Source organism: Pseudochaenichthys georgianus, chromosome 23 (genome assembly GCF_902827115.2).
Source record: "Pseudochaenichthys georgianus chromosome 23, fPseGeo1.2, whole genome shotgun sequence".
Classification (NCBI taxonomy): Eukaryota; Metazoa; Chordata; class Actinopteri; order Perciformes; family Channichthyidae; genus Pseudochaenichthys; species Pseudochaenichthys georgianus.
This window is the reverse complement of record NC_047525.1, coordinates 10,447,354-10,460,598: the sequence shown is the minus strand read 5'-3', so window position 1 is coordinate 10,460,598 and position 13,245 is coordinate 10,447,354. Positions and strand designations below refer to the sequence as shown.

The window sequence follows — 13,245 nt, the reverse complement described above, 5'->3', positions numbered from 1 at the left end:
TACTTTTGATTCCAAGATGTGCACTGTATCTAAAAAAAGAGCCTTATCTTTTTGTTTGTGTGTGTCATGATTCCTAAAAAGTTTTAATTTTGATTTCCCAGCGTCAATAGTTTCGGTGCACAGCTCTCTTGGTTGCAAAGTGTCCTGTTAAAGTAAATGTCAAGTCATGCAAATCTGCAGTTGTTTAACATTGCATGTATGTGTTCCACACTCAACATGCTACATACACCAATTTCAATGTACTATTTCCATTTAACAATTATTGTGATATGTTTGTACTAGTTATCTTGTTGATAAATCAGCATTCAAACTCAGTAAGGATCTTCTGATCACACAGCTTGGCAATAATGATTAAGATGTCCTTGAGCTCAATAATGAAAACATATATTGTATATGAATAGATTTACTCAACTGGAGCTTCAGATGTCAAAGTAAACTGCATTACCCAGAAGCCCTTGGTACAATAACATAACCACGGGGCGTTTTTATCCAACCAGAGCGCGGCCGCGGTGTTCTCCTATCGACGTGTCGTATTCTGTTATTGGGGAAAAACACAGCGCTGTTTTTTCTGCTACTTCTCTATCCAACCGACATATATTAATAGAGACAGACAGAACAATGGCAGAGCCCAGCAGGCAGGATATCGCAGCTATTTTCAAGCGACTTCGCTCCATTCCTACCAACAAGGTGAGAGTTTTAAACAGCGGTCGGTTTACTCTCTTTAACAAGGAAGTTGAACTGACACGTCGCACTTTGGGAAACGCCAACGCTAGCTTTAATGTCACATCTTAATTTACCAACAAGCTGATACTTATCGTGTTGGAAATTGTCGTTTCTTGTTGAATTGTGTCCTGGTGGGAGAACAACCTGTCAGACAACGTGTTAGCAGACGTAGCATTAGCTAAGTGGTTGACAGCTAAGCTAGGCTACATTTTGACAGTTGACATATAGCTAGCTGTGTTTGTTCTGGCTTCACTTTTTAAAGCTCCCTTAAGGCCACTTGGGAAATATGGGACATGTGTGCATACATCCTGAATCATACCCAAATGGAAGTGTGTTTATTTTTCCAGTGGAAGTTAATTACATTGCCTATGCCAACAGCTGTTTGATTCGGCAGCACCATGCACTTTAGACCTTGTGCTTACCAACACCCTTCACTTTGTTTGCTTCCACCTTTACTCTTTTATTGACTTTGATCGTATGTATTTGAATATGGTGGGGGTTGAAACATGACCTTTAAATCGAAATCTGTTTAATGAGATACATTTTTCTCCTGTGCTCTCCTAGGTTTGCTTTGACTGCTCAGCTAAAAACCCCAGTTGGGCCAGCATCACCTACGGTGTGTTCCTGTGTATAGACTGCTCTGGGACGCACAGGTCTCTGGGGGTTCACCTGAGCTTCATCAGGTATGTCGGGACTTATTCATGATGTAGTTTCAAAATAAAATACTAAAACATGAATTTATCTTTTACTCATCACAATACAAAACAAGACAAGGGATTCATTTATCTTTTAGCATCTCTTTATGAACACAGTTATATTCACATGTTTGTAGTTATTATATTTACATGTTATTGTCTATAAATATGTACATTGACATTTGTGTAATTTTTTGCAGTGCATTGTCATTGCTTCTGCCTCTGCTTTTATCACTGCTTTTATTTATTTGTGTCTATTCTTATTACTGCAGTAAGAGATGCCAACGAAATGTTAATATATGACAATAAGGATATTCAGATTTGTATTCAAATTTACAAAGATGAACAATGGAATTCAATCAGCAATGGGGAAAATCATGCTGTACTACAAAAAAATGCATACAATAAACAATAATGGTATTCTACATACAGCATTAGCAGTAAATGCAAAAGTAACAAAAGGCAAATTACAGACAAATCAATTTTTGCATAAGTAAATACTTTAACCACATTCAAAGTTTTTCTTATTTTCTGCCTAACTATTCGTTGCACAGTTTGTTCAAATCCTGTCATTGCTGTGTTTCACAGGTCCACTGAGCTAGATTTTAATTGGTCGTGGTTTCAGCTAAGATGTATGCAAGTGGGAGGCAATGCCAGTGCGGTCAGTACCTGAATGCAGCATATCAACACATTTTAATCGCAGTATTGCATAAGCCACATGTAAGTAAGCATAATTCTTCCTGTCGTGTTTCCTGTATCGGTTCAAGATTTCCTTTTTCAGTCAACATGGTTGCACAACCAGCGCCGCCAACACCAAGTACAACAGCCGAGCCGCTCTGCAGTACAGGGAGAAGATGAAGACTTTGGCCACACAAGCCACCAGAAGACACGGCACAGAGGTAATGCAGAACTGGTTTAAAACATCCAACACATGCAGGTTGGTTGCTCCACAGAGTCAAAGGAAGCCAGAATTGGTGGTTGATAAAACACACCTTTGCTAGTAGTTACTCTTTGCATATACAGTATATCTCTAAATGGCTGTATCAGATTAACCACTCTCCTTCTTTTACAGTTGTGGCTGGACAGTCAGGCTCCTCTCTCCCCAACAGCACCAGAAGACCAGCAGGTGGATTTCTTCAGTCTGCACTCACAGGTAGGGGAGTTGACTCTTAATATATCCAAACGTACCTGCTTGATGTCAACCTACGCAGACAGAGGTCATTTAACTGCGTGCGTCTGTTTATTGCCCAGGGTCCTGCTGATATTATGAACACGCCCAAAATGAATCTCAGCCTCTCCACACCACCAGAGAAGCCTTTAAGCCGGGAAAAGGAGAAAAACGATGATGGTATAAAAAAAAACACATACTCATTGTATTAATATCAATCGCATTCATGTGGCTTATTACACTTTCATTCATTCAGGTCATCTAGATGAAGGTCCTAGTGTCGATATGCTGAGTGTTTCTCCAAAACCAAATCAAGGTTGGTTTGTATTCTTCAGGTCTATTCAACTTCAAGACCTAGTTTTTGCATGAGATGTAACTTTACTCTGCTTTGATCTCCCCAGAGCCTTCCTCTCTTCTCAAGAAGAAGCCAACTGCTGCCAAGAAATCAGTAAGTACTCAGATATAGCTCTGGTTCGACACTACACATTATCCCAAGTGTGTGTCATAGTGTGGTTTCTAATGTGTCTACTCCTAGCTGGCCTCTAAGAAGGGCGGTCTGGGCGCTCAGAAGGTGAGCAGTAAGAGTTTCTCAGACCTGGAGAAGAAAGCTCAAGCTGCAGACAAACTGAGGGAGAAAGACGAGGGCACCGGTGCTGCCAAGAAGAACTATCAACCCGAGGAATCCATGTGCGTCTCTTTACTTATTTGTCTCCTCTTCCGTGGTCATACATGTATATTTTGTGTAATTATTTTTTTGCTGCTGTACTAATTTTCTTTAACTTGCCTTCTTCCTTCTCAGCGTTCCATCCCTGCGACTGGCCTGTAAAGATCTGGAGCAGCAGAGGAAAATGGAGGAGAAGATGTTTAAGGGATTGGAGGGGAATAAGAAAGAGCAAGCAGAGAGGCTGGGCATGGGGATGGGCATGAGGAAGTATGATGATGATGATGATGATGATGATGATGATGATGATGATGATGATGATGATGATGATGATGATGATGATGATGAAGACATAACTTCTAGTGTGAGCTGATTTAAAGATTAGAAACATTTCTTTACTTGTTTCTTGCCCTCATTGTGTCTCTGCAGTGCAGTGTCTCACTCTGTGACCTCGGACATGCACATCATCCAGCAGGAGAGTCCTCAGGGGGCCAAGACCTCCAAAGGACGCCGCTTCACTGAGGAAGAGGAGGACGGAGGGTCCTTCAGCTCTAGGTCAGCCTTATAGTCTTAATTTACATGCATGTATTAATTTGTTGCTTGTTAATATATTGTAAGTTAATGCGAGTTCCCATACACTACTTGGTCTTAACTCCATCTAAATATGTTCCTGGTAGCAAAGATTTTGAATGTGAACTTTAAATCTGCCTTTACGGCAGCTGTTCATCAATTACATTACATATCCTCCACAGTGTTTTCTCACCTGACATCCTTCTCTTCATTCTTTAGGGTTATGTCTCGGTTTGAGGAGACGGAGACCTCAGATAATTACTCCTCGGGTTGGAATGATAAAGGTGACGGAGGAGGCTGGATGAAGGAGAGCAAGAAACCAGAGCCGGACTTCTTACTGACCTCCGCCATTACATCGCTCAACGACAGGTAGGATAGTGTGTTGTTGTTGTTGTTGCTTTACTTAGTACGGATCTAACCTTTATGCTTCCAGAATGTAGAGCTGGTGGTTATTTTGTTGTATCACGATTGTTTTCAATTGTAATCATTGCTTGTCATCAGGCCAACGTCCAGAAGAAAACCAGAAGCAATGCCGGTGTCAGACTCCGGAGAAGCTCAGAAAAAGTTTGGTGTTGAGGTGAAAGCCATCTCCTCCGACATGTACTTTGGAAAACAAGATAACAACGAGGTACAAACTGGAATATGTGGAACTTGTGAATTCATTATGAATTATTAGAGTTGTCTTGCATGCTTAAATATCTATTTAAAAAATCATGTTCAGGTTTGAATTGAACCTGTTTGAATTTTCTTTCTGTTCTTTAGTACGAGGCCAAAACTCGACTGGAGAGATATGCTGGCAGTGCCTCTATAAGCTCAGCAGACCTTTTTGATGATCCAAAGAAACAAGCTGGTAAGAGACGACAGCTCCATCACTGCCCTTGCAAAAACTATTCAATATCTAATTATTATTTACACTTGGACACATGTAGCCTCATGCAAGAGCATTTTTGAATTATCTTCCTAATTCTTTGTAGTGTTATATGTCAGACTTGTATACGTTTTAACTGCTCAAATGTCGTAAATTGCAACCTTTAACTTGATGAATGCCACTTCTGAAACATGATCATTCATTTAATAAGGCTGCCTTTTTATTTGGTTGGTATGTTTTATTCATCAAAACTGTTTCACAGTAGTAAATTGAAGACAATAATAATGTGTCATTAGAGCTGTGCTGTGTGTACTAAGGCAGAGAGAATGATGTGATGTGACACTGAAGACACAATTGGTGAATTTCACAAATTCTCTTACTGTACATCACTTGGTGTTCCAATTTAAAACGAATATGAGTTGTTCTCACCTGTCTCTCTGCTTCCCTCGCCGTTTGTTTTGTGCTTGCAGCGAGTTCCTACCGCCTGACCAACGTTCTGCCCAACACTCCCGACATGTCGAAGCTCAAACTGGGAGTGCGCACAGTCGCAGGGAAACTCTCCGTCATGGCCAGCGGCGTCGTTAGCTCCATTCAGGTCGGCCATTGGATCAAGTCTATATAGCCTTCTCTTATGACGAACATGAATTCAAGTTCTAATCATTGATGTTATTTGTTTTCCAGGATCACTACAGTTCTTGAGCCACGGCGCGTCTCCTTGGAGTTGTTGATGAGATACGTTTCCTGTGGGCACTCATCCTGGGAAAACATCTGCCCCCTTGATGGTATCGAAAAAACCCTCTATACATCTATATCTAGTTTTTTACGAGATAATGTATATACAATTATGAGGATCGAGGGGATCAAGCACAATCTTTTGAGTGGAATTGTGTTCCCTTGAAGGAAGATCTCTGTAATGTTGAGTTATGAAGAATATTTAGTTTGGGGTTAATGCACCGTTTGAGGTATTGGGGTTTAAATATTTAGAAGTATTATATGTAGCAGAGGGTTTATGGTGTTTTGAAGTATGGATTTTTGATTCCTTTATTTGACTGGGTGACAAAAAAAGAAAGCAGTGAGGATAATTCTGTTTTCTTTTGTTTTTTTAATTGGTTAACCTCAACACATGTATTGTGCATTTTTACACTTTCCCACCATTTTGAAAGTGTCCTTTTCCGTCCTCAAAGTGCTCTTATGTGTGCTCCTCCACAGACAGGCCCTTTGGTTTTAATTTGTTGCTGCTTTTTCTTGGTATTGTGTTTACACCGCTGCTATGACCGTCTATGCTGCCCCCTTTTGGTTTCAATAAACATTTAATGGCACACATCTAAGAAGACACTCTTGAAGGCTGTATTTCCCCTCTTGCTTTTATGATTTAGGGATAAGTCTTTTATCTGGAACTGGATGATCATATTACTGATCTCTGTACTGTTAATGCTTCTCAGGAGTTTGAATTGAGTTGTTAAGTATGAAACACTAAGAGAAAGTCGTAGATCCTTCAGTGACCAAATATTTCTTTACTCTATCACTGTAAGCCTTAGTCCAAAGATCTCTGATCAACACACGCTAATACTCCAATATTTTGGAGTCATCTGGTTACCTTGTTTGCACCTTGTTTGTTAGAAACTGCATGTGGCAGCTTGTGCTTGAATATACTGTTCTGCAATTGAATCCTTGCTTATAAGTTGAAATTGCATCCATGTGAGACTTTAGTTTGGTTGATCTTTGTAATATTCCTTTCTGTCTTCTGCTGTTGAATATTGTTAAATGTCAGGAATAGTAAAATTGCATGACTGGTAAGGACCCGCTGACACATCCTGATTACAAAACAACATACTGGTGTTGAGACCCACTTATTAATAATGAAAAAACATTGTTCTATAAAACTGTATAGTAGTGCTACAAACCACGCTGTATAGGGCTTTGACTTTCCATTTATAGGACGCTACAGATAATCATGTTTTGACATATTTTGACACTCAAAATGTAAGTAGGATTTATTGAAACATGCCAAATAAATGGCTTGTGCCGAAGCCTTAAACCCTGTTTCTCTGTGTTTGATTGATTAATCTTTGTTTGGTAGAAATTAGAAGAAAAAAGTGTCCATCACGATGTCAGTCCAATTTGAGACTTAAATGTATGTTCTTGTCTCACAGTGTAAAAACGGATACATTTACAATCATATCATACAAAATACCATTTTGAAAAGCAGCAAATCCTGACATTAAAATAGCTTTAATCAGGACATGTCTGATATTTATTTTTGCTTGATCAATTTTCTGTCTGCAGACTTCAATTAATCGATTAGTAGTTATTTGTAGAGTTTCCAGTTTAAAGACGTCATTAATACAGCAGGACAAATGCTGGCAATCGCTTACGTGGCTGGCTGAGGCGTTCACTGTGCTTCCTGCACGGTCGGAACTATGAATGTTAAGATTGGCACTCAGTTTAATGATTATACAAATTGGCAAAAGCAAATTGTAATTTTATTTTCTATTTAAAATCATAGTGTTAAATATAAATGTTAAAGATAAATTAACAATACAATAACTAATTCTTACATTTGACCTGGTTTTAGTCTAGCAATTCTGCTCATTCGGATAAATACGATCTTAATAGGAGAACCTGAAGGCATCCTTTTTATCAAGGAGCAGGGTAAAGCAAAAGGATTGTTAGCGGTAACGTTTTTAATTTACCACCGTTAATTATACATTTAACAAACTTGTAGTATCCTACATTATGTTCCTACCTGTGAAAGAAGTGTTTTATTTTAGTTTGCAACTCAACGAATAGCTGGTAAGACTTTTATTTTGACTGTTGAATTCCTTCACTGTGAAAGTTACTCACTGAGTGCCAGTGTGCTAAGATGTCTACGGAGTTAAAACAGAGGAAGAAGTCTCAGAAACAAAGCGACCCAGTTCCAGAGACTTCGGCTACTACTGGGAAAGATGAAACTCAGAAAGTGAAGACTGAAGCTGGAAACAACGCAGGAGCGAACAAAACCTCCTCCAGTTTGGATGTTAGGAGTTTAATGTGCTTGTTGTCGCTGGCAGCGTGCGGGGCTCTCAGCTGGTGAGTATACATACATTAGTAAAGTAACTACTTTACTCAAGTAATGTGTATTAGTACAATCTTTCTTTAGGTTATTGTACTTTTCTTCAGTATATCCATTTCTTGCCACACTGTACTTCTACCCCACTACAATTCAGAAGGTCAAATAAATATTGTACTTTTACTCCACTACATTTATTTAATAGCTTTAGTTACTTTTCAAATGTTGTCTAGTTACACCTGGAGTTATATTCACAATATACCCTGCAGCAAATTAACCTTTACCAGCTTTGATAACACTGTTATACATCAATAATTACAATAAAAAAACATGTCATATATACATTATACTGAAATCTGCATAATGGCTACTTTTCCTTTTGGTACTTAAAGTATATTGTTATACTATTAACTTTGTACTTTTACTTAAGTACCATTTGGATTGCAGGAATTGTACTTGTAACAGAGTATTCTTACACTATGATACTCCTACTTTTACTTAAGTACAAGATCCGAGTACTTCTCCCACCTCTGTTTGTAAGGAGTGTATTTCTTTACTAATGTGTGTTTCTCTGTTATAGGATGGTACTGCAACAGAATGACAGGTTTTCTGCTATTGAAGAAAAGTACAAATCTTTGCAAGGAAAGACTTCGAGTCTGTTCGACATGGAGGAGGAAGTCCTAAAGGTTTCTGAAAAGGTACGTCTGATTTATAGTGGAACATTATGAGAGCTGCCTTGAGGGATGGAACTTTTAAAGGGTTACAAAAAAGGATTCCCATACATACCATTTTCATGTTACATGGCCAGGTTTTGAGATATTTGTGTCTGAGATTTTTACCTCCAGTCCTATAATAAGAGAATATAATTACATTTGTGGTGTTTAAAGCATTACATGTACATAATTGCATTAATTTCTTCTGTTGCAAGTGAGGAATTCGATTTTTTGGGATTTTGTGTATTTGGGATAGGAAATATGTTGCTTTTCAAGAAAAGGAAATCCCACTAGTTTTGAGTCGGAGACATGCATATTCGTATCTGTATTTCAAAACCTGGATAATTAATACAAAATAAAACTACGTGCATAGATAAATAAATGATAAAAACATATATTAATCGTGAAAGCAATAAATTCATGCAAATAAAAAAGTTTTCTGTTCAGCCTCTCAAATGTGAAGATTCTCTGCTTTTCTCCGTATTAACATATTAAACAAAATATCTTTGAGTTTTCAACTGACAAAACAAGACATTAGCTTAGACTGTGAGAAACTGGGATGGATATTTTCTGACATTTTATATGATTAGCAATGAATTCATAATAAAATTGCCAATTAGCACGATTACTCTTTCACCACTTTCTCTTTAACAGTCCACCTACACAGTGCCTTTGAGTATGCATGCGTTTTGTTTCCTGCTGTATCTGTCATGTATGAATACTGAGGTCCGTAGAGCTCCCACAGAAACAGCCCTCCTGTTTTGTGTTGCGGCTGCAGCTTGCCGCCTCTGAGGACGACCTGCAGGAGGCGCTCTCCACCGTCTCCTTGGCAACACGTCTCCAGCAGGACATCTCCACCCTCCATGCTGCTGTCACGGTGATGCAGAACGACGAGAACTCTGCCTCCCGCGACCTGCAGACGGTCAGCGGCCACTTTCTGAACGTGACGGAGACGTGGCAGGTGCGTCTGGCCGCCATCGCCTCCGACCTGACCGCCCTCAAGTCCGAGTCCCGGGAAGCTCATGCTGGAGCCACGGAGCGGGTCAACGAGGCCGAGCGGCAGGCCCGGTCACTGACGGAGAAACTGGAGGAGCTCGAGGACAGCACCAAGAGGAACGCCCGAGCTATGGAGCACACAGAGGGGGACGACACCAAGCGATCACAGGAACATCTGGACTGGAACACCAAGCAGATCCACCACCTGGAGGAGAAAATCAGCAGCCTGACCAAGAGGGAGGCCGAGCTTGACACCCAGCTGCAGGAGCACATCCCCCGGGCCAAGGAGTGTGAGCAGCACCTGCCCCAGGTGGAGGAGGCGGTGCGCTCCATCCTGAGGTTGGCGGGGGACCTGAGCGGGGCGGAGAAGCGCCTGGAGGAGGTGACGCTACAGGTGTTTGGGACTGAGGACAGCATGCTGAAAGCACTCGGCGAAATCCTGGAGATCAGACAGGAGCTGGACACCCTGCAGGCTCAGAACAGCATCCTGAAGATGAAGAACGAGTTGTCCGTGGTTAAAGAGGCAGTCCATGAACTCACCATGGTGCTGAGGGGAACTACAGTCGACAGCCTGAAGGAGGAAGACACTCTGGAGGAAGAAGGATGGAGAGAGGAGGAGGAGGAAGAGTGGGAAACATATGATGATGAGGAAAATCCACTTCTTCTTGATGAGCTCACTGAATGATGTCATTGTTTTGAGCCAACTCGAAAAAGACAGACCCACCTACCATGTGTTACTATTTGCTGTAAAACGGCTCAGTATTAGTTCAGTATTATTGTTTTTCAAATGTACACCTCAGTTTCATGTTACAAAAATGCTTTTGCATAAAAGTTCCCTGATTTGAACATGAACTCTGGTAGACATGCACTGTATTAAACAATAGCACAATCAATAATATTTATTTTAATATTTGTTCAATGTGGACTTCCACATTTTGGTTTCTATGGCATTCGTATACAACATGACCCATTACTATGCCAAGTTGTATGACAATATCTGCTCCAGTGTTTCTAGATAAAATGACATTATAGTTGAAATTATGTAGTTAATTGTTTTGTACTTCTAGCTTTTAAAAATGCAGGATTGCTCTTCTTTCCATCTTTAGTTTTCACATTTGAACGTATGACAATGATTTCCTTATAGAACATATTTAATAAAATCACCTTTTTTATTGAAATTGTCTTATTTGTACAAATGTGTTTTTTCCCTCCTTTTTAATCTTGTTTACTGAGGCACTACTTTCTTAACTGTGTTTTTCATAAATCTGAAACGATGCACTTTTGCATTAGTGTTTTAAATAACTAACACACACACACACACACACACACACACACACACACACACACACACACACACACACATGCAGCTGTCGTGTCCTTGAATCTATGTGCTGTCTGTCCTGTTTCAGTGTGAGAGTGTCCAGCTGATGCTGCAGGGTCTTGAGGGTCAGAGGGGGGCTCTGGGGCCCCAGCTGGAGGGTCTGCAGCAGGACGTGAGCCGGCTGCAGGAGTGGTCCTCGGGGCTGAACGAGAAACGGGCTCAGCTCCAGGGCAGCCTGTCGTCGCTGAGAGACGCTGTGGGACAGATCGAGGAGCGCACCTCCGCCATCGCCAAGGACTTTGTCAACAAGGTAGGTCAGCTCCTGCTGAAGGCAAACACATACGTTACTGTTCCTTGTATATTCTGTCTGCCAGGTCTTAGGGTCATATTGTGAACCCAGAAGTGTTGAGCACCCGGAAATGTTATGATAGAAATGTGTAGGGTCTCCAGCACAGAGAAACTGCCCGATGCGTATGTTGGGCAATTTGCACAAGTTGCATTAATTAGCATTTGCAGACAATAGTTTAAAAATGGCTTTGCCGATTTGGACACTTTTTGAATGGTTTTCGAGGTAATTGAGGATGTTGAATTGATTTCTTACATTTTCAAGATCAAAAATGTCAGTTTTAACCAGAAAGTGGCCTTATTTGTACTGCCGGTTAACTGATTTTGATGAATTTTACAAATTGCCCAACATATGCAAGTAGCATCCGGCACTTTCTATGTGCTGGGGACCCTTACTATACATTTCTAACATAAAACTTGGTGGTACTCAACAATTCCGGGTTCACATGGCAAGTAAACTCGTAAGAAAAGTTTGGAATACGTTTTAAGATGTATCTTTCTTTTATTGCTATGCTATTTATATGTCTCACTTTTTACTGTTTTTGTTGTTAATGTTAATTAATTTAAGCAGTCACTGGCACAGCAATCTCCTTAAGTTTGCTCTTCAGTGGTGGAAAGTAACTAAGTACCATTTTTTGATATTTTTACTTTACTTGAGTATTACTTTCTACTTCTACCCCACTATCTTTAGTTACTTAGCAGATTTGGATTAATGATGAGAAATGTATATAATTAACTCTTAAATCAGACTTTAGTTCCACCTGGAGTAAATCCACAAGCTACCCTGCAGTATACAAAGTCATTCAACTAGCTGCATCTTTACCAGCTTTGAGAACACTTTCATGATCAATCATTATACAACATATATTATTCTGAAATGGAGCAATCTGCACAATGACTACTTTTGATACTTTAAGTATATTTTGATGATAATACTTTTGTACATTTACAGAGTATTCCACTCTGGTACTTTTACCTAGGTGCAAGATCTGAGTTCTTCTCCCACCTCTTTTGATCTTATCTTCGACGACCACTTTAAAATGTTCCTGTTGCTGTGTGAAAAGGATTTCTCCTCTGTTCTGTGTTTGGCCTGTAGGTGGCGTCGGTGAGGACGGACGTGCGCAGGATGGAGGGCCTGCGCTCGGAGCTGGAGTCTCTGCTGACTCAGGTGACGAAGCTGGAAGACAAAACCTCTCAGGTGGAGCACAGCATGGTCATACGCATCGGGGACGTGCTGGCCAACAGCATCGACCGGGTCCAAAATCTCCGTGACGCGTCCGAACGCAACACTAAGGCCATCGAGCAGCTCCGCAAGCAAGTCCCTGAACTCACCGCAGCTGATACGCAGATCTCTGAGCGCCTCAGGGAGCTGGAGAGCGACAGAGCTCGGCTGATAAGAACGTTGACCTTTGCCAGAGACCTCAAACCAAAAGTAGCTTCTATCAAGAGAGACTTGGGGGCGTTTGAGCCTCAGCTGTCAGACCTGACTCTGCGGATAGGAAGGCTGGCGGAAGATCTGATGAAGAGAGAGCAGGAGGTCGCTGAGCTGAGACAGACTCTGGCTAACCTCACTGCTGTAGAGGGAGATTTAAGTGTTACTGCTAAACAGGTCAGTGAAATAGCTGATATCTCTGAAATAGGAGCGATGCACCGGCCAACATGAGCCATACTTCAACATCATCAAGATCAAAGATTTCTCCTTTTGGTTTGTCTTCTGCAATTACATCTGGTCAACTGTACTACTGTTTGAGCATTTACTCAAATTTACATTTGTATTCTAACTTAAATAAAAAGGAAACCTTGTCTATGAAATTGTGATCTAATTTAAAAAAGATAAGATTGTTGTATGTGCAACACATTTCTAAAAAGTGCTTACATTAAATAAGCCCAAACCAGCAATAATATTCAAAACTATTTAAATAAAAGCTATTATAGGAAGTGAAGGCCTGAAAACATTAACAAATAAAGATACAATTGAGAGGATGAGAAAAAAGTGTCAAGCGTGTGTCGGTAAATCATTTAAAATATAGCAGTAAAGGTTAACATAGGTCACTCAATAAAACAAAGACCATCAAAACAAACATTACAAAAAAATGTTTAAGTATTTAAAAGATGATACTGATTTACATAATTTAC

The 13,245-nt window shown here is 40.3% G+C and overlaps 2 protein-coding genes across 3 annotated transcripts; both read left to right on the top strand.

Annotated features, from left to right (window-relative positions):
- Window positions 1–505: 505 nt before the first annotated feature.
- Window positions 506–6,728, top strand: arfgap3 (ADP-ribosylation factor GTPase activating protein 3). The gene is made up of 16 exons (XM_034074903.2): window positions 506–687; window positions 1,288–1,406; window positions 2,007–2,079; window positions 2,186–2,317; window positions 2,491–2,571; window positions 2,670–2,766; window positions 2,843–2,902; window positions 2,988–3,034; window positions 3,122–3,273; window positions 3,386–3,517; window positions 3,677–3,802; window positions 4,037–4,186; window positions 4,319–4,445; window positions 4,580–4,667; window positions 5,156–5,280; window positions 5,367–6,728. The coding sequence occupies exons 1-16, from the start codon at window positions 619–621 to the stop codon at window positions 5,382–5,384; spliced, it is 1,596 nt and encodes a 531-aa protein (XP_033930794.1). The 5' UTR covers window positions 506–618; the 3' UTR covers window positions 5,385–6,728.
- Window positions 6,729–7,315: 587 nt separating this feature from the next.
- On the top strand, window positions 7,316–13,010 carry ikbip (IKBKB interacting protein). Of its 2 annotated transcripts, XM_034075207.2 has the most exons (4): window positions 7,316–7,754; window positions 8,315–8,432; window positions 10,853–11,074; window positions 12,206–13,010. In XM_034075207.2, exons 1-4 carry the CDS (start codon window positions 7,549–7,551, stop codon window positions 12,770–12,772), a joined length of 1,113 nt encoding a protein of 370 aa, XP_033931098.1. In that variant the 5' UTR covers window positions 7,316–7,548; the 3' UTR covers window positions 12,773–13,010. The 2 variants fall into 2 exon arrangements, with proteins under 2 accessions (XP_033931098.1, XP_033931097.1); XM_034075206.2 differs by lacking the exons at window positions 10,853–11,074; window positions 12,206–13,010 and adding an exon at window positions 9,226–10,621.
- Window positions 13,011–13,245: the final 235 nt, after the last annotated feature.